Genomic DNA, 21,283 nt, shown 5'->3' on the forward strand with positions numbered 1-21,283 from the left:
TTGTCAGGCTGCAGGGGAGGGACTGAATTAACTGTATGGAGGAGAAATGGAGAGGTCTGGCCGGAGTAGGGTCAGCCTGTCTTGGTTGCATAGTGAGGGGAACACTGAGCCCAGAGATCACCCCTCTTTCGCCAGATCCCTCCTCCCAATAGCACCCTGAGAAACTCCAGCTGGGAACCTCTCCCCAGACCCACCAATCCCAGAGCAAACAGAGCAGGGACCCCTCCCAGGTACTACCCCTCTGTAACAGGTTACCCAAGAGCTGTATTTAATTGACCCAGTGATGAAATGCCCTTAAAAGCAGGTTTTCTGGTTTTTTAAAAAAATGATAATGCTGTAATAGTGCATCGAACCACAGGCGTTCTGCATTTCGCTCACACACTATGATGTATCGCGCTGGCAAGTTTGAAGGTCGAGTGGTCTGGTGCCTGATGCAGAGTGTAATCCAAGTGTGTGGTCAGAGATGGGTTGAGGAGGCATGTGTGGGAGGATGCACCTTTAGGGTGCTGGAGTGAGAGTGGAGTCAGGGTGCAAAGTCTGCTGCTGCCAAAATCTCGCAAGCTGCTCTCCCAGCTTGCAGTGGGTTCCACACCTAGTGGGGAACCAGAACTGAAACCAGGTCTCCTGCTAGGGTTGCCAACTTTCCAGTTTTACAAAACTGGACACTACATCCCCACCCCCGTTCACTCGCTTCTTCCCCCCTCCTCCCCCCCCAAGTTGTTTGCTCTCCCTGCACTCACGAGTTGCCTGCAGAGCTGGCCTGGGAGGAGCTGATGCGGAGCCTGTCAGCCTGTGGAACTGGGTCACGGCAGGGCAGAGTAAGGGTCAGTCCCTGAAGCCCGGGGCTGGAGAGAGCCAAGGCCCCGGGAGACTGAGAGGCTAGGATGGGCGGTGCGCCCGGCCACTGTCCCCGTTCCTCAGACGCTGTGTGCTGTCAGGATGCCGCCTCCTCCAGCAGCAGCTGCTCTTTCCACCCTCCTGGCGGTGGAGGCTGATTGCGGTTACTCTGGCAACCGGACTTTTGGTGTTCGGTCAGCAGTACTGACTGGACACTGCACAGGTCCCCTTTTGACTGGACTTTCTGGTCAAAAACCGGACACCTGGCAACCCTAGTGTCCTCGAACCAGCCAACCTGTCTGATCTCAAAAGCAAAGCAAGGCTGGGATGACGCTGTCCTCGCAAGGGTGACCTCCCAGGGAAAGCGCGGGAGGGCGCTGGAGGAAGTGGTGTTGGCGGTGCAGTAGAAAGCCCCCTCCCGAGGGTCGCTCTGACAGGGTGTAAAAGGGGTGCTCTGGTCAGGTTAATTTCAGTCAAAGAGCCCCTTGCACTATTCTCAGGAGCAGCTATAGGTGCTAACCCTAATGTTTTGGGTAACAGCATGCTCGCTGTCTTTCCCCATATGGCTTCCACTGGTTACAGGCCTGCTTCTGCAAGATGCTCAGCGCCTCCTGGGAGGTGCTGAGTGCCCCGACAACTGATGAAGTCAGCGGGAGTTGAGGGGACTCATCATCACGTTGCAGCATAGACTTAGCGCCTTACGGGATGGAGCCTTAGGATGCTACTTCCTGTCCTGAACTGGTGCAGTGTGTCCCGTAGGAACCCCTCTGGTGGCCTGATGGCAATTCGGAGTAGGTGTGGCTTTGTGGAACCTCCCCAGAATGCAGCAGTGCAAACGCTGTTGCCCTCCCGAGCTGGTGAATCCCACGTGGGTACAGCTGCCCTGGTTGGCAGAGAGGGGTATAAATTCCACCCCTCTGTTTTAGCAGGGGCAGACCCATGCCCATAGTTTGTACATAGCACCGTGGGGCCTGATTTGCTGAAAGATATTGCAACATTTTTGTTCCACTTTATTTTGTAGCTCTTGACTGAGAGCTAAGAACTTTGCATGAACTTATTCTGGTCTCCTACAAGGCAAGTTATAGCTAGCATGGCAGGAATGTATAACTTGGATAGCACTCTCCGTTTGTGATTTTTACTTTTCTGACTGACTTGTGCTAGACATGGAACGGATCCGAGCATGCGCTCATCTAGAAGCTATGTTGAAATGACAGTAAGATCATCATAACGTGTTTTTTAGAAACCCCTGATCCAGTCCCTGGGGGGATAACTGCTGAGGCAAAATATTGAGTAATATAATATAAAATTATAGTTTTATAACCATACAAAATATATGGTTCCCAAAGAGGAACCATTATTGCCCTAGAAAAGCAGCGGGGGGTACTTTTTCTCTCAGCTATTTGGCCTTTTAACAGTAGATTTAATAAAGTGCATGATAATGCAGGTCAGCGGAAGAGTGAAAGCAGGGTGTGTGAGGGCTCGGGGACAACATCAGTCTCACAGGGTCTTGAAGAGTCAAAAAATATGACATGCACCAAATTAAAATTTTAAATGGCTATTTCTCCTCTAGGCTGCAGAGTCATGACATGGATTCATCAGTACACGGTTGAAACTTGTGGGGCTTGAGATGTAGATCCTCTTGGGGGTTCTCAGAACTAGTTTCCGGTCATTGGCTTTTTCCCCTTGTAATTAAAATCTGTTTTATCTTCCACTAGGGTGATTCAACAACAGGTTTTTTTTTTCAAGTTAATGAGAAACCAGGGAGGCGTAGAAGGGATATAATAAAACAACCCAAAGCAAGATTGTTGGCATAGTGCTGCTATTGTATATAAGAGCTGGTTGAAATTTTTTAGGGCAACAGTTTTTTCCACTAAAAAATGGCCTTTTTTGAATAGGAAATTCTCACCAAAAATGTTTGTTTTTTCCAAAATTTTCCATGAAACTGGAAAATGAAGTTTAGTCTTGAGCGTATTGTAGCCCCTCTTCTGCCTTCTCCCCCTCCTCCTTTTCAGTGGCAAAAAGGAGGGAATATAGGGAGAAAGGGAAAATCAAATTAAAAGAAGTAGAAGTGAATATTGTTGCAAAAAAATCAAATACAAAATCATTCATTTTTTTAAATGAGTGGAACAAAAATTTCTTCAAACTCTTCCCTGAAATGTCTTCCGCATTTTGTTTTTTTTGATCATCTCTGCATTCATGGCGCTGCTGCATTTATTTGTTTGGTGATTCCCACCCCCTCCCCCCCTTTGCCATCAGTCTTCACTCATTTTTTCACTCCATTCTCTCCTCAATTTTCCAGCCTAATTTTTCATGGTATATTTTCCCCTCTTGCTCTCACAGTCCAAGTGGGATGTGACCCTTTTCCTTCCCTTGCAATATTCAACTCCGAATTAAACTCGAAACCCATTCCATTCTATAGGGTTTGAAATTGGCAAAGCAAGCATATACATCCTGCAATTCATAGATACATAGAGGAAGGCGAAAAACCTCCAGGGCCTCTTCCAATCTGCCCTGGAGGAAAATTCCTTTCCTACCCCAAATATGGTGATCAGCTAAACCCTGAGCATATGGGCAAGATTCACCTGCCAGATACTACATAAAATTCTTTCCTGGGTAACTCAGATCCCACCCCATCGAACATCCCATCACAGGCCATTAGGCCTATTTACCATGAATATTTAATTACCAAAATCATGTTATCCCATCATACCATCTCCCCCATAAACTTATCGAGTTTAATTTTAAAGCCAGATAGGTCTTTTGCCCCCACTGCTTCCCTTGGAAGGCTATTCCAAAACTTTACTCCTCTGATGGTTAGAAACCTTCGTCTAATTTCAAGTCTAAACTTCCTGGTGGCCAGTTTATATCCATTTGTTCTTGTGTCCACATTGGTACCAAGCTTAAATAATTCCTCTCCCTCTCCGGTATTTATCCCTCTGATATATTTATAGAGAGCAATCATATCTCCCCTCAACCTTCTTTTAGTTAGGCTAAACAAGCCAAGATCCTCACCATAAAATTATCGTGAAAACATAAGGGGATGGGATGCTGTGCCTGTTAACACTGACTGATGTCGTCAGGTGCTTTTGAAGAATTTGTTGTTTAGAGAGTAGTTCAATAGTGGAGGATAATCAAACATTAGCCAGTTATCTAGCAGAAAGGGAAAGTGTGTCATTCATGTATTTCTCGTGTGTAGTAACCATAAGCATTTCAAACAAAATGTCCCACTCAAACTTCCCATGACTTTAAGCTACTTTTTCTCCGACAAGGACAAAGGAACACGTCACGTTAAAGATCTACCAACCAAGCTGAGTTTGAACAAAATTGGCCCAGCTAGTTTTGAGTCATGCCTGAATGGAACATATGAGAAATGAGTCGGCTGATTTTGCTCAAACTTTTGAAAACCATTCTCTACTAATTTGACAAAACAGAGAATTTCAGCCTCAGATAAATGTCTTTGAGAAAGTTCTGGACAGTTGGGGGAATGAAGGTTGGTGTCACAACCAGGATTCGGGTAGTCAGACCTAGTCGTCAGATCAGGAATCAAGCCAGAGGTCAGAGCCAGAGTCAGAATTGCGAGTTGAGCCAAGGGTCTGAGTTGGGAGACATGGGGCAGGGATCAGAACAAGTCAGGAAAGCAGGGCTCAGGAGTCAAGTGGGAAGGCAGTGTCCAATGTGCCAGCCAGCCAGGAATTCACCTGGCTGCGTGGACAACTTCCTTCTGGCTTAAATAGCACCGGTCGGCCTGTTGGTGGGGCTGGGTGCTGTTTCAGTCTGAACTTCCGTGGGTGGTGCCTCTGGTAGGGCTCAGATTCCTTTAGCCACTCAAAGCATGTCTGCGCTACAAAATTAAATCAAGGTAACTTACGTCGGCATACAGCTGCTGCAGTAATTACATGCTTGTGCGTGTCTAAGCTTTGCTCCTTGTGTTGGCAGTGCGTGTCCTCGCCAGGAGCACTTGCACCAATTAAGCTGTCAGTGTGGGGCACTGTGGGACAGCTTCTGAAAGTCAGCAATAGTTGATGTCAGAAATGCAGTGTCTACACTGACACTGTGTCAACCTAACTACATCGACATTGGCTCTCTGCCTCTCACGGAAGTCGGTGTAGTGGGCGAGTTATGTCGGTGGCAGCGAAATTTTAGTGTAGACACTTACTCTGTTAGGGATTTATAATTACTCGGTGTCCTGTAGTTAGGACTTTGCGGTTATATAGAGTCTTATCATATCAAGAGGTCTTGAGGCACTTTATGAAACATCTCCAACAATTGAGTAATGCCATGCACAAGTGCCTACTAGCAATTGAAATCTTCCCTTTGAAATCAAAGAGTTAAAGAGTAGTAGCACCCCTGATGTTTTATGGCTCGGCTGCCCATTGAGAAATTGCTAAATGAAAGCAATGGCTATCTAATTTGGCCTCCCTTGGTACCGGTGAAATGTGTAAACCAAAATCACGTTACTGCAGCTGGTGTTTAGGGTTGTAATAGAGTGACCAGATCAGAGAAAGCTCAGATTAAGATTTCAAAGATAGGTCTGGAAGCTAATTTGGAATGAAACTGGCAACCAGCATAACAGAGCCAAATGTGGATATGCAGGTATGTGTGAGATCAGACATCATGGACGCATTATACCTGGGTACATTATAAATATACAGTGGCTGGTGCTCCTATCACATACACCAGAGTAACTTGAAGTCAATGGAGTTTTGGAGGAAAGTGAGAGCAGATTCAGGTCTATAGCTAGATAGCGCCATTGGGAATTCGGCGAGTAGCAATTTGTACCAGATATGGAAGAAGGAAACACTGGTCTCAACATTAGAAAGAGGGAGGAGGCGGCAAGATCTGGCAGTGTTCTTTAAATGGTCAAGAGCAGACTTCATCTCATGCAGTTCAACTCTTGAACCATAACCCAACTGAACACTGGATGCATTTAACTGTGGGGTAAGAGGCAAGTGATCGTAGCTGCTGTTGAGATGCCGAAGCCTTGATATTGACTAGGCACGTAGACTGCATAGAGGTTGCAGAAGGAATATTATGGCTAATTTTAACGTAAATCTGTGCCTTTGGCATCTGAATGAAATGTAAAGCTATGTCGATAGATCAAATTGCAGAGGGAAAGCATGTGCAGATTAAAAGCAGGGGACTGAGGACAGACCCTGTGAAATACCCAAGACAACTGATTCACCAGAGGAGATGAAGTTGTTGAGAGACACATGAACTGCTTGTGATTGGCCTGCAAGAAAGAAAGCGTTCCACTCAAGCCAACAGATGTCATCAGGCATTTGAGGAGAATCACATGTTGAGATGTGTCAAATGCAGCTGTGAAGGATGACAAGAAAGACAAATGTAGAAGTCAGCTCGCTAGCAGTAGTTAGAAAGAGGCTGTTGACAATCTGAACCAGGGCACTCCTGGGGATTTTGCTGGGCTCTCCAGCCAGTCCAGAAACATGTAACCAGGCTGTTAAGTGATTGTAGAAGATGACTATTATTTATGTTCTGTTAGCACCTACAGGTCCCTGCTGAGACTGGGGTTCCATCATGCTATGCACTGTGCACACAGAGTGAGTGACAGTCCTTGTCCCAAAGACCTTACACTCTCTAAATAAACAAGGCAATCAAAAGGTGGGATGGGAAACTGAGGCACAGAGAGAGGGAAATGACTTTTGCAAGGTCACACAGCCTATCGCTGCTAGAGCTGGGAATGGAACCCAGCCTCGTGAGTACCAGTCCACTGGGAAACCCTGCCTCTCAAGCAGACGGGGCTTTAGCCAGAAAGGGGAGATAGGAGTCTCATTCACCACTGTGTAAGCTGGTAAATCTCCATTGATTTCAATGGACCTGCCCCCACTAAAACCACCTGTGGATCAACTGTGACCTTCCAGCATGGCAGAAACCTGAAAATATTGGAAATCTCATAAAAGGGCTTAACCTCATGAAATTTTCAGCATATTGCAGACTAAGAAGGCTCAGCTAATGATGAGTGAATCTGCTGTAACCATACGCATTTTCAGATTCTTCTCTCTGGTTGGTTGTGTGTGAACTTTTTACTTTTAAAGCATCCACTGAATGCATCCAATGAAGTGAGCTCTAGCTCACGAAAGCTTATGCTCAAATAAATTGGTTAGTCTCTAAGGTGCCACAAGTACTCCTTTTCTTTTCACTTAAGTTAGTGTCCCTGTGGCATGTTTAACATAAAGAGATCAAATTCCAAGGGAACCAGTGACTGCCTCTCTGTTAAGTAATGAACTCACTGATCAAGGTGTAATAAACTAGCCTCACCTAGTTGGAATGAATTACTTGCATTTCTAATCAGTTTTCAGCCTGCTGCTGAACCAGGATTACCCCTCAGGAAGGGTTTCATTGTGGTAAAAGAGTTAATCAAGTTGAGCTCCCCTTCTAAAATGCTAAAGGTAGTAGTGGTAGTTCTCCAGGATCCTGCAGAACAGTGGCTCTCAACCTTTCCAGACGACTGTACCCCTTTCAGGAATCTGATAGGTCTTGCATACCCCCAGGTTTCACCTCACTTTAAAACGACTTGCTTACAAAATCAGACATAAAAATACAAGTGTCCAGCACACTATGACTGAAAAATTGCTGACTTTCTCATTTCTACCATATAATTATAAATCAAATGGAATATTAATATCGTACGTCCATGTCAGTGTATGGTCTATAGAGCAGTATAAACAAGTCATTGTATGAAATTTTAGTTTGTACTGACTTTGCCAGTGCTTTTTATGTAGCTTGTTGTAAAACTAGGCAAATATCTAGATGAGTTGATGTATCCCCTTGAAGATCTCTGTGTACCCTCAGGGGTACATGTACCCCTTGTTGAGAATCACTGCTGCCGAACACTAGAATATTATTACAAATCTGCAGCCCTCAAGGAACTTTAGGGTCGTCTTTATGCTGCACACTTTGGTCACTCAGAACTTCACAGCAAAAGATCTCCAGCTATCCACGCAATCTTCTAGGAAACACAAGGAAATGCAAAAAAAAACCCAACAAAAAACCTAAAAAAAAAAAAAAAATGCAGAAATAACTTCAGTGAGTTAGGTGGGGGTTTTTTTGTTTGTTTTTTTGTTGTTTTTTTTAAAGACCCCTCCTCAGCTCCTCCTTGTACCTCTTCAGAAAACAACTTTTGTCTTTATGTGTCACAAAAAGGGGACAAACTTCATTTTAATTTCCTGTTCCGTTCACCTTTAACATACAGGGTATGAAAGGAAAACTCACCCTGGCGACTATAAACCAGTACGCAGTATGTGAGATGCTTACTGCTGCCATGCTAGGTTCCCTAGTGCTGTGCTTCTCTGCCCAGAAATTGGGTGAAAACTTTAAAAGCAGAATCAGCCTCCCTCCCTCTGAATTTAACAGCCATAAAATGGCAAACAAGGGCTTGCAAACAGTCATCTCTGCAGTAGTCAGATCAGCTTAATCCATGTCATGCTGGGAGATGGCATCTGCATTAGTGCTAACGTCCAGCATGCTGGTGCTGCATAGCAGGGTTCAAAAGAGTTAAATAGGAGTTTGTAACTAGAATCTGATTTTCTTTCAGATCAGAAAAATTAAATAATCCAGATTAATAGTACATATATATTCTGAGACTGGTGACTGCTTAAATTTTTCAGATGTATCCAGATGTATGCTATGGATAAACTAAGCATGGATTAAAGAGGCCTCCAACTGTTGTAAAAGCCAGGGTATTGGTGCAAGTTAGGACAAAGCAAATCCTAGAAAACAATATAGCGAAAAACCCAACAACAATGGCCTGATGAAGGTAAAGAATTGAAAGTAAATAGGAACAGAAAAGCTCCTTACTTTGTCATTCATGCAAACTGTAACCCAGAATGCTTTACAGAGCTAAATAACACAAAGCCTGAATTAATAATAAACACAGTAATTACTGCAATAATTACTGCCTAGGAACCCCAGTCCTGGCCCAGGACCCTACTGTGTGAGGTGCTGTACAAACACAGAACAAAAGACAGTCCCCACTGAAGTGATACAGGCTGGCAGTGCTGGCAGAGAGGTCAGGTAGCTCAATGGCGCAATAAGGTATTTGAGCTGAAAGGTTGGGCAGAGCCAACCCACAAAGGGCCTCTACTATAAAGACAAATGGTTTGTGTTTATGGTGGAGAAGGGGGAGTCAGTGGCTGGACATAAAGAGTGGTGACTGGCATTGGGCCAGACCCACAGCCCCTCTGCATATTGGTGCTGCTGCAAGATGAGAGGACTGCACCGTTTGCTCTGCCTCACATGCGGGACAAATGTTTCCTCCTAGGGCAAACTCTTTGTTTACTAATTATCTTACAGTGCCCCAAAGTGCACCAGACACCTCCCACTGCAATTGAGAAGACGCAGTCCCCACCCCAAAGCCCAGTCATTCTAGCTTAACCATGATAGAGGGCATGTCTACACTACACAATAAGGCTCTGACTCTGGTTTGAGCCCAAGCTCTGTTTCCGTCCACACACAAATCAATCTGACTCGGGTCAGCAAGCACTCAGGACCTGGGTCCTAGGACCCTGCTAGAGGGATGGATCAGAGCCCCAATCCCACTGTGACTCCATTCCAAGCCCTGTGATTTTGCAGTGTGGGCATAGGTCAAGCTGCAGATCTGAGTCAGAAGGTCTGCGTAGTGCAGTATGGACATGTTAGCATGGTCGTGAGACCCAGGTCCAGCTGCTGCAAGCCCAGGTTTACAAGGCAGTGTGGGCGCTCAAGTGTGGGTTTGGAAACATCGAGTCCACAATCCCGTGTCCCACAGACGTAGGTTTACAATGCAGAATAGATTTACCCACAGTGAATGTGGGCAACAAAATGGAAGGACAGAATGAGGGAGAAAGGCTGGAGTTAGGGCATTAGGATTGGTTTCAGAGTAACAGCCGTGTTAGTCTGTATTCGCAAAAAGAAAAGGAGTACTTGTGGCACCTTAGAGACTAACCAATTTATTTGAGCATGAGCTTCATCCGATGAAGTGAGCTGTAGCTCACGAAAGTTCATGCTCAAATAAATTGGTTAGTCTCTAAGGTGCCACAAGTACTCCTTTTCTTTTGGCATTAGGATTGCCGGGATGCACCAGCAGAAGTTAGTGCACAGCACAATGGAGCAAAATCTTTTTTGTACTTACTTTGCAGCCAAATGCAAATGAGGAGGAGGATTTATTAATTTGTATTACCATAGCGCCTAGGAGCCCCAGATATAGCCCAAGACCCCGTTATGCTAGGTGCTGTACAAACATAAGATTAAAAGATAGTCCCTGTCCCAAAGAGGAGAGGAGCAGATGCAAATAAAGACATGTATGCTCATGTGGGAAGCTGCACCACTATGGGTCATGAAGCATGGTCTCTAAAGGGCAAGGAGAGGTAGCAGGAACCTTGCATGTCAGTGTCCCTGTCAGAACCTTTTGCTTGATTCTTTGTCTCCCTTCTCATACGCAGTAGGGTGTCCTGGGAAGAGCAGCATCCTCTGGTATCCCATTAACTCTGTGTCCCCCCTCCCAGCAGGGTCTGCCTCATGGTGGAACTTCATCCCTTTGTTCTTTTCCCCCTGGAACCCTGCGGTGTCTGATCCACCAGGGTATTGTCTCCAATCCACATTCTTGAGGCATGTCTGAACTTGTCCCTCCTGGGGTTTCCTCCTCTGGGAATCTGCCTGTATAAGAAATCTGCCCTTTCCCATTACAGTGACCTCCTAGCAGACTTTGTGAGGCTACAAACACATAGACAATGACAACTAATGTGGTCAGATGTGTTCTCCAGTCACACCTCTCAGCCAGCATAAACAGGAGCAGAGCTACAGCATGGCAGATAGACTGAAGCATTTAGCTGTATAGCTAATAACAAAGGGCTATAGATATATCGAAATGAAATTGGAAAAAGAGCCGGCGGTGGAGGAATACAGGAAGGATGATCCAGATGGCCGGACCTGCAGAGGGATGGGACTCTTGCAGCAATGGTGGGAAGGCTGTGTGACTTAAGCCTTTTCTACATGGGAAGGTTTTACCAGTTTTATGGCTGTAGTTATACTGACATAACCCCCCTTATGGACACTTAGCCAGTACAATAGTAGCTTTTTTGGCATAGCTTAAACGCCTTCCCAAAAGACATAAGCTAAACCAGAATAAAGGCACTCTTAGCTTTGGTCTACACTAAAAAAATTAGGTCAGCCCAGCTATGTCGCTCAGGGGTGTGTAAAACTGACCCCCCCGCCATAGTTAAACCTACCTAACCCTTGGTATAGACAGCGCTAGGCCGATTAAAGCATTCTTCTGTCACCCTAGCTACAGCCTCTCTGGGAGGTGGATTACCTACGCCGAGGACATGGGAGAACCCCTCCTGTCAGCATAGGTAGTGTCTACACACCGAAACGCTGCAGCTGTGCCTCTGTAGCAACTCAAATGTGGACCAGCCCTGATTCCGCCGCTGTGCCACTGGTGAACCCCATGCCGTGTGCACAGACGTGAGCCCAGCTTCACTGCAGATTGCAGCACCGCAGAGAGCAGGCATCAGGGCACAGGACAGGTCATCAGAGAGAGATGGGCTAGGCAGTTCTGCTCCTGCAGAGTGCTTCTGTGCTTTCCCTTGCTGCATTAGGGGATGTGCAGGCTGCTTCCTCCGTGACAAGGTCACTTTTCATTCTCTTCAATCCCCCCTTGCATCTCTTCAGTGACCAGCTCAGCCTGGAGAGGGCTTGGGGTGGGGAAGAGAAGGCAAATAGATTTGGCCTTTTATGGCCATCATATTTTCTCTTATTACAAACCTCCTGTTTTCTAGGGTAAAAAATTATCTGAGAAAATGCTGAGTAAACAAGGAAAATCTCTGCCAAAGATGCCAAACTGTCCAGATCATGAGTCTGAAAGTAACAATCCCCAAAAACCCGACAACCCAGAACAGTAGCCCTGTTTGTAAGATACTACTTAGGAGCGTTCCCACCCACCCACTTACACAAGTTACAAAGCTACTAATTAAATGAGGGTAGATTGGGTTTGGTTCCCCCCTCCCCCCCACCCCCCCGCTGCTTTGAAACTGAAAACAAATCAACTGAGTTGTTCATTATGAATTCCTGGGTGCTCCTATGATGTGTTCTTACGGAAATTTCAGCTTGGTTTTTTCGCATCTGGGATAGACTGGAACTATTTCAGGTCAATGATATGCCAATTAATAAGTCCTCAAAGTATGTAGGGCATCAACACAATAGATCATAATTGTATATTGTGTTAAGAATTCATGGTGGTTTTTTTTTTAAAAAACCTCCACCCTTTTTAGGGCTTGATCTAGCTCTCACTGAAGTCTGTGACAGTACTCCCATTGTCTTCCACGAGGACAGGATCAGAGCCTTCATTATATATATTTTCCAGTTTTATACCATCCTAAGCAATTGTCAGTGGTAACAGCCTAGACAGTGAGTGTTTTGTTAAGATTATTACCGTTGTATAGAGGAGCACAATGGATTGATGTTATTGGAAGGGCTGATATACATATGTTGCTGATAGGGAAAAAATTGTGAGTTCTCTTTCCAAATAAAATCTCTCTTAGATGCAATAATACAATTGCAAAGGAAGCAAACCCATGAGATCAATCACAAAAACCTATGTTTAGGAAAGACTAAAAGGCTTTCCTAAACCAACAACAGGACAGAACTGTATTTCAAAATTAAGGCTGAAAATCCAGACAGACACTTTGGTCTTAAACTGCTGCTGTATTCCGCGCCCCCCTGGGTGCAAGGGGGTGAATTCAGGACAGAATAGCTACCCGGGTTTTCCACCTTAATGCCTAATATCTTTGCTTTTGTGGATTATAAATGAAAGCTGAAACGCCAGTGCAGCTTAAATGCTATTTAAAAATAAATGTATCATAGTTAAATGGCATGTTTGCAGGGATGTTTCAGTGATTCAGGAAGGGACATTTTGCCTGTGGAAGTCTAGTACAGACGAATCACACTAGCATTCCCATTTTTAAAGGGTGGATTTACTTATCCTAAGGGGGACAAATATATCCCTTTACATATAAATACATTCAGAATAACCTGGCATGGGTGTGTGTGCGTGTGATTTCCTGTGTGTGTGTGTCCACTGAATTCAGTAAATGTTATTAGAGAGTCATTAATGATCTGGAGGATGGTGTGGATTGCACCCTCAGCAAGTTTGCAGATGACACTAACCTGGGAGGAGAGGTAGATACATTGGAGGGTAGGGATAGGATACAGAGGGCCCTAGACAAATTAGAGGATTGGGCCAAAAGAAATCTGATGAGGTTTAACAAGGACAAGTGCAGAGTCCTGCACTTAGGACAGAAGAATCCCATGCACCACTACAGACTAGGGACCGAATGGCTCGGCAGCAGTTCTGCAGAAAAGGACCTAGGGGTTACAGTGGACGAGAAGCTGGATATGAGTCAACAGTGTGCCCTTGTTGCCAAGAAGGCCAATGGCATTTTCGGATGTATAAGTAGGGGCATTGCCAGCAGATCGAGGGATGTGATCGTTCCCCTCTATTCAACATTGGTGAGGCCTCATCACTACAAGAAGGCCCCACACTACAAGAAGGATGTGGAAAAATTGGAGAGAGTCCAGCGGAGGGCAACAAAAATGATTAGGGACTGGACACATGACTTATGAGGAGAGGCTGGGGGAACTGGGATTGTTTAGTCTGCGGAAGAGAAGAATGAGGGGGGATTTGATAGCTACTTTCAGCTACCTGAAAGGGGGTTCCAAAGACGATATATCTAGACTGTTCTAAGTGGTAGCAGATGACAGAACGAGGACTAATGGTCTCAAGTTGCAGTGAGGGAGGTTTAGGTTGGATATTAGGAAAAACTTTTTCACAAGGAGGGTGGTGAAACATTGGAATGCGTTACCTGAGGAGGTGGTGGAATCTCCTTCCTTAGAAGTTTTTAAGGTCAGGCTTGACAAAGCCGTGGCTGGGATGATTTAGTTGGGGATTGGTCCTGCTTTGAGCAGGGGGTTGGACTAGATGACCTCCTGAGGTCCCTTCCAACACTGATATTCTAAGGTGGGTGACGTAATACCTTTTATTGGACTACTTCTGTTGGTGAAAGAGACAAGTGTTAGAGCCACATAGAGCTCTTCAGACCAAGACGCCTCTTGGGACCAACACAGCTACAATACCATTGCAAAAAAACAATGGTACATTTTATTGGCACCATAAGGGAAACAAGTGACGCCTAAATTAAATACCATACAGTACAATCAAGTATGTACCCAAGATAGGTCTTCCGCACAGTCATAGGTTTCTAAACCACTGGCCAAAATTTTCAAACTTGTCTGATCAAAAGTTAGGCATCTAGTTTCTTATTTGGACCCCTAAATAAGGTCCTGATTCTGCAAGTGATTCTGTGTGGGTGGAGGCCCGAGGACTTGTGAAGCCCCTTGAGGTCAGTTAGGAGTGGAAGAATGGTCTCCAGGTTAGGATGCTTACCTAGAACTTGGAAGACATAGATACAAGTCTCAGTTCCATCACAGACTTCCTGTGTGATGTTGGTCAAGTCGCTTAGCCTCCATGTGCCACTGTAGAACGGGGATAACACTTCCCTGCTCCACAGGGATGTTAGGAGGAGAACTACATTGAAAACTGTGAGGAGCTCAGACACTACGGTAATGGCATTCTTGTAAGTGTTAGAATGCGGCTCCAGGGGGATTCAAATAGTCACTTGCAGGATTGTGGCCTACTTTTCAGAGGCGCTGCTGAGCTCTTGTTATTGGCTCAAGAGTTCAGCACCTCGGAAAACCAGGTGACACAAAAGCTATGAAAGAAACATGATTGGCCCATGAGGAGGGGGAAAGTGGCTATTTGGGAGGTTGCTTATGTCCGTGTAGCCACCCTCACCCTCTTCAATTCATCCCTGAAGGTGTGTAGGGAAAAGTGGGCAAGCGGGGTGGAGGAGCAGCATTAAGTGGCACATTCCCTGGTCCCAGACCTCTGGCTAAGCACACACAAAATTAATTCTGCTCGAGGGAGCTTTTACTTCCAGTATACACCCTTGGCAGGATCCATCCACTTGGGGGCCAGCTTCCCTATGGCTCCTGAGCCCTCCAGCATCTGTTTTGTCCCCACCCGCTTTGCACCTGCCAATGGAGCTATGGGGTTTTTGCATTAATGTATTTCCTTCTGAGTACTTTTTGCAGGAAGGAAGCATGTGGGATAGTATTATTCATGCCAGGATTGAAATTGCACAGCAGTGGAGTGGCATTTTTTTGTATTTATCTTATAGGTCTGTACTGCTTTCTGATGGAGGGAGTATGTGTTGCTTTTAATGAGGTGATACCAGGGGCACAATACATGGTTTTAGATATCGATCGGTAGGAGGAACTGTCCTAGTTTTATTCTCCACTGCTGGTGGCAGTGTTCCTGTGTACACACGCTACCTGCTTGCAGAATTGCTGAAGGTTTTCTCCCAGGGTTTTGCTCCATTCTGTAGTCTTGAGTTAGAGCTGACTTTGTACCGACCAAGTGACTAGTTTGACTTGTACTGTCACACAGGCTTTTAACCTGGTCAAAAAATGTCAGTTGTTTTTCATGGGAATTTTTTAAAAAAACAAGGTGTGATTTTTTTTATTGTTTTAGCTGCTGCAGGTTTTTGGAGGAAAAACTGAAGCCAAATATGATTTTTTTAAAATAAAAGTGTGTGTGTGTGTGTTGGGGGGGAGGGGTTGGTCAAAATGTTCAGTCTTCCAGTGGGGAGGAGAGAGAGAGAGTTTGCATTGGTTGGAAAGACTGGAAAATGGCTTGGTGTGGGGAAGGCCATTTTCAACCAGCTTGAAGTGGCTTGTATTTATCCGATGAAGTGAGCTGTAGCTCACGAAAGCTTATGCTCAAATAAATTGGTTAGTCTCTAAGGTGCCACAAGTCCTCATTTTCTTTTTGCGAATACAGACTAACACAGCTGTTACTCTGAAACCTGTATTTATCTAGTGGTTTCTTTATCTGGTGGCATCCATGGAAAGTTGTTTTGGTTTTTTTGCAGTGCTTATATGTAGCTGGTCTGAAACTTCCTGATGCATTTATTATGAGGCCCAAGGGTGAACAATTTCGGGTGTCTGTTTTCTATGTGGATTCTGTGTGTCTGTACAGTTTCCAGATTTTACCATTCTGGATTGCTACATTTTGTTCCTTTTCACTTGGACTATGTTCTTTCCAGGTCTCTTCAATTAGTTCCACTAACATCAGATTTTACGAAGGAAAAAACTAACTTTTTTCTACTATAGCCCCAGTCAGGTTATGTGCACTGTTTCTTTAAATTGGTAGCAGGAAACCAGACCACAGAGAGACTTTTTGGGGGGAAAATCTCTAGCCCTGAAGTTCTACAGTGAAGCAAAGAGAAACAGAGTACCTTTAGGGGCAATACAGTTGTGTCCTTATTTTCATAAAGTTCCTGGTTCAGGGTTAGAAGAAAGGGACTACTGTGATTCGTTCATTGTCACATGAGCAATGATTTACTCTTCTGCAGCATGGTGTGGCGCATGCAGCACAGACTGGCCTCAAGCAGAGATCAGACAGTATTTTAAAATAGAGGTTTCCTTCATTTTCTTGTTAGTTTATGGCAATCAATGTCACACCATTGCTCTTACAGTTTTTGTCTTGTTCAGTAGCATATTATTTTCCTGTTAGTTGTATATTTAAGGGTTGTCTTGCTGTTGTTGTTAGGACTCTGCGCAGGACTTTAGGGTTGAAATGGACACCTTTTCCGGTCCGGCTGTTGTCTGTGTCTGTGCATCTTTGTGTGTAGGATGTTACGTGTATATGGGAGGGAATCCAGGTGCTGCTGTACTTGTGCAGTATGTGTGCACCTCTGAGTGTGTGTGAAATTTGTCTCTCTGTATGTTTGATTATGTCTCTGTACGCATGTCCTAGAGAACTTAATCGGGATTTATACAATAGGGTTCTGTAGAAATGAACCAGGATTTTATAAAAATTATTCTAAATCCATATAGAATTTAATAGAGAATGATGATATCCTTGCTATAGAATGTTTAAACTATCCTATAGAATTGAATAGTGACTTTTATCCCTGTTATAGGATTCTGTAGACTGGCTTAGAAATTCTACAGAGAGAATATTATTCTCTGTAGGACTTTCCATAAGCATATGTGCAGGGTGTCAGTATATGTCTGACTCTGTGTGTGTGTGTGTGTGTGTGTGTGTGTGTGTGTGTGTATAGGGTATTCCCCTTTGTCTTTGAGCGGTTGGGAGTGTGCATTTATATGTATATCTATATGAGTTGAGTACACATATATGACTTTGTATGTGCAATGTGCATGTTTATGGGTCACTGTCTGTGTATCTCTGCTCTATCTGTGAGTGTAGGATGTATGTAGTGTATATGTTGTGTGCCTCTGTCTGTCTGGGTGCATGCATAGCGTACATATTTGTGCCCTCTCTCTGTGTGTGTCCATGCCTGTGTGTGTGTGTGCATACACTTCTGTACATATTTGTGTAGATTGTGTATATGCTGTGTATATGCCTGATTGTGTGTCTTTATATGTATCTGTCCGTGCCTTAATGGAGAAGACGTATAGAATGTAACAGGAATTAAACCAATAGAGATACTTAATAGGATTCTACAGAAATTACTCTGAAAAGCTACAGGATTTAATAAAGAAATTTGTGTAGTTTTCTTAACCATTCTGTAGAGTTCTATAGCAGGGTTATCATTCTCTCAACTTCGATAGGACTTTTTTATACTGGTATGATCTGTGTCTGTGATCATATGTTGGGCATGTTGATGTCTCTGTATATTTTTGTGTCTCTTGATGTATGTATAGACCATATGTTTGTGTATGTGTGCCTATGTATGTCTGGGTGTGTATGTGCCTTTGTGGACGGTTGGCATACAAGTGCCTGTGTGTGTGTCTTTGTATGTAGGATGGGTGAGCCAGATATTTAAAGGTAGTAAGGTGCCAAGCTGCATCTTTGGGCATCTAAATACCTTTAAAAATCTGGCCCTGTATATGTGTACTGCATGTTTCTCTCTGTCTCTGTGAGTGTGGGCACACACATGATTCTCTGTGGCTAGGGTGTGGAGCATATGTGATGTCTGTGTAGCTCTGTGTCTCTGTCTGAATCACTACATGTGTCTCTGTGGGTGTGTGCATGTACATATCTCTGTGGTGGGGGTGGAGGGTGCGTGTGTGTCGCAGCGAATCCCGCTGGCCAGGGTGTGTGTGAGAGTGTATCTGCATGTCCGTGGGTGTGAAATCCCCCCCCACAGCCTTCCAGACCCTGGCCCCAATTTGCTTACATCTCCTTGTTTGGAGGCAGCTTAGCCAGCAGGACCCAGGGCAGGCTCCAGCCCAGCCCCAGCCCCTGATTGGGTCTCCTCCCTGTCACAGAGACCCAAGCTGGAGATAATAATAATATATATATATATTAAAAAAAAAAAAACCCAGCAAGAAAGAACCAACCACCCCCTCCTCCCAGGCCTCCCTCCCATTGGCTGCCCTTCCCTTTGTGTGCCAGGCAGCTGCAGTCCCAGCTCCACATTTGAATGTATATAGGGGATTGGAAGGGACCATTTCCATGGGCCATCTGTCTCCCAGCCAGCAGCAGCCCCGCTCCCACCTCCACCCAGGAGCAGCACAACAAAGGGACCGCAGCCGCGGCAGCAGGCAGGCAGGATGGTTCTAGTCCACGTCGGCTACCTTGTGCTTCCAGTGTTTGGCTCTGTACGAAACAGAGGTATCGCTTTATCCTTCGGGGCTTATTCTCGGTGGCGGGGTGTGTGTGTGTGTGTGTGGTTTAAAGGCACGATCCTTTGGTTTCTCTGGAGGGTTCCCCCCTCCCCAGCCCCCCACCCCGCCACCCACTCCTGGCTCCTCGTTGTCTCTCTGTCCTGCGGATCAGATGCAGGAGGGTGGTGGGGGGGAAGGAAAGAAAGAAAATCCAGCAACCGAGCGGTGGGATGATTTCAAGATTCTTCTCTTTTGGGTTCGGGGAGCCTCCTTCCTTTAAATCGGATCATCTGCCCCCTGCTTTCCACCTGACAAATCGAGCTCTCGGGTGGGAAGCCAAGCCCAGACCTGCCTCGCTCTATGCCCAGATGGGGTAGGGGGGCTAAAAAAAAAAAAGGATATTTCTTTTTGATTTTGTGCATTCAGTAGGTAGCGATTTTATTTTGTGTTCTTGGCGTGTGTGTGCCCTGTTTACCCATTGATCTGTGCTTTTATTATTTATTTCCAAGCCGAGGTCTCTCCATAGCTTATCTCCACCCTCCCCCCACTCTCTTGGGACCCGAGAGCATGTTCACCCTCTCTTAACCCTTCTTTTTTTGTCCCTTGCTGTTTCTTCTGTAATGGACTAAAATAGCTTTGGAATTAGCCTACCGTTTTTAGGGGGCCCTTTATTTCTTGTTGGACATCCCCCACCCCCACCTCCCATCTCCTGTAATTTGTCCTCTTCTCTTTGGGGATTCGAATTGTAATGTTGGCTCTGGAGAGCAGCACATCAGTCCGCAGCTCCATGGTGCTCTTATTGCTCAGAGAGATTTTTCAGAAAAAGCAGCGTGATGATGACTTTTCACAGAGATTTAATATGGGATGTGTATGGCCCTTGCATATTTTTTCCACCTCCCCTCCTTCCCATCCACCCCACATTCTGCTACAGACAATGGACTTGGACCTCCCCCCACCCCCTTTCTCCCTCATTCCTTCCATTTTCTTTCTATCAAAATCAGGATGCATTTAGAGTCATTATTATTTCTAAATCAGCCTCTCTCTCTGTCTCTCTCTCTCTGTCCTTACATTTCTTTCCCTGGAAATGTTCCCCCAGCTTGACCTCCCACCCCTTTTGGCCTATTGTTGGTCAAGTCCCTATAGTTTTATTTATATATAAAATAAATTTCCTCGTAAAGATGATGCACTGCTGTAATTACCGTTGAGATCTTGGTCACTGGGGACCCAGTAAAAGATGGGTTAAAATCTAGCACAATTAGACTCAGTCCAGATTCTGATCTCAGTTTACACTGCTATAAATCCAGAGTAACTCCACTGCACACTGCACGGATGGCTTCAGATGCACTGATTTACCCCCAGTGTGACTGAGATCAGAATCTGGTCTTTCCTTTCTTGCTGTTGCCCAACCACTTTAAATTTTATTTCCCTTTACTGTATGTGTACATATGACCCAGGTTGAACATAGTGGCATTGTTAACTGCAGTCTCTATTGTGATGATGGGATGATGACATTTTGCATTTATCAAATCTTTATTTTTTTTCTTCATTGTGTAGCACAGTGAATGGTCAACTTGCTGCTGTGTGCTGTAGCCCTCTGCCTCTGCATTTAGCTGTATTGTGACACCCCTCTCTTAACCATTTCCTGTATCCATCCGAGGAAGGCATTGATATTTAAGCTGCAGTATCCCCTCTCTATGGGCTGTCTTTCAATTTCAAAAAGGCTTAGATTGATGAGATTTCTCCCTAACACTAATTTTTCCCCTCTCCCTCTCATCTGTGCAATTATTCTTATTATTTGAGAATGTCTAGGATTTTTTTATTATATACTAGGCATGCATTAAAAATAATTCAGACTGATGTTAAGCCCCAAAGTATAATTATCCTGATTAAATCATTATGATCACTAATTACACTGATTTTTAATACCATTGCTGGATGCAATTTAATGTTTTCAATTTCAAATTAGTTTTAGTGGGAGGGGAGGGGTTGTCTGCTTCTCTCCCCTAAATTTACATTTCATTTTGGGTTCTTTCATTTTACTTAAAACTGAACATACCCACAGAGAAACTGTAAATTGAGATTTGACCCCTAAAAATGAACCATAAAAGACCCTGTGACAGAGGATACTAATGCTTAAACCTGAAGTCCTAAACCACAATTTTCTTGTAAAACTATTAGACAGACTGTAAGCTTAAATTGCTCTTTTTAATTTCATTGTAGTAGCATAGAAAACAGGCCATTTCAGAATAGCTGTAGATAATAACAGCCATTTTTGTATCTTCATCTTGTTTAGCTAAGTACATTGCACTGTAAATTCCTGTTAAGTGGATTCATTTTGCTTTAGTTGGTGGATGCAGGATCTTGTGGGCTTGTTTCTAGTTATTTAGACAACCATTGGTTTGCCATCTAGAACGCCTTTATGACTAAACAAATTACAGTCAATCATAGGCAAAAATAATAATAATAAAATCTGCAATTAAATTAGCCTCACATTTAAAAAAAGGTTTTGAAAAATAGTTGGAGAGTAAGATCCATGAATAAATGGGGACACTAAGCATATGAACATCTGAATAGTCCTCCACCCTGCATATTAACAAGGATTATTCAAAGACTTTGTAATACAAAGGGGTACTGCATCTTTGTACATTATATATCACACACACTCTTGGCCAAAATTACACCACTTTCAACAGCTGGCCTCCATCTGTTTCTTTGAAAGCTGAAACATCCAGTATATACAACTGCCTGTTACAGAAATGAT

At 44.4% G+C, this 21,283-nt stretch overlaps 1 protein-coding gene across 2 annotated transcripts in view; it reads left to right on the forward strand.

The window, feature by feature from the left end:
- The first annotated feature begins 18,291 nt into the window (after positions 1-18,291).
- Positions 18,292-21,283, forward strand: part of ARK2C (arkadia (RNF111) C-terminal like ring finger ubiquitin ligase 2C) — a 114,038-nt gene continuing 111,046 nt past the window's right edge. The window contains exon 1 of one of the 2 annotated variants that reach the window (XM_074952315.1): positions 18,292-18,529. In XM_074952315.1, coding sequence (XP_074808416.1) covers positions 18,469-18,529 — 61 coding nt within the window. In that variant the 5' untranslated portion in view covers positions 18,292-18,468. The remainder of the gene's footprint in view (positions 18,530-21,283) is intronic. The other variant, XM_074952314.1, reaches the window with a different exon arrangement.

Source organism: Natator depressus, chromosome 5 (assembly GCF_965152275.1).
Source record: "Natator depressus isolate rNatDep1 chromosome 5, rNatDep2.hap1, whole genome shotgun sequence".
NCBI classification, from domain to species: Eukaryota; Metazoa; Chordata; order Testudines; family Cheloniidae; genus Natator; species Natator depressus.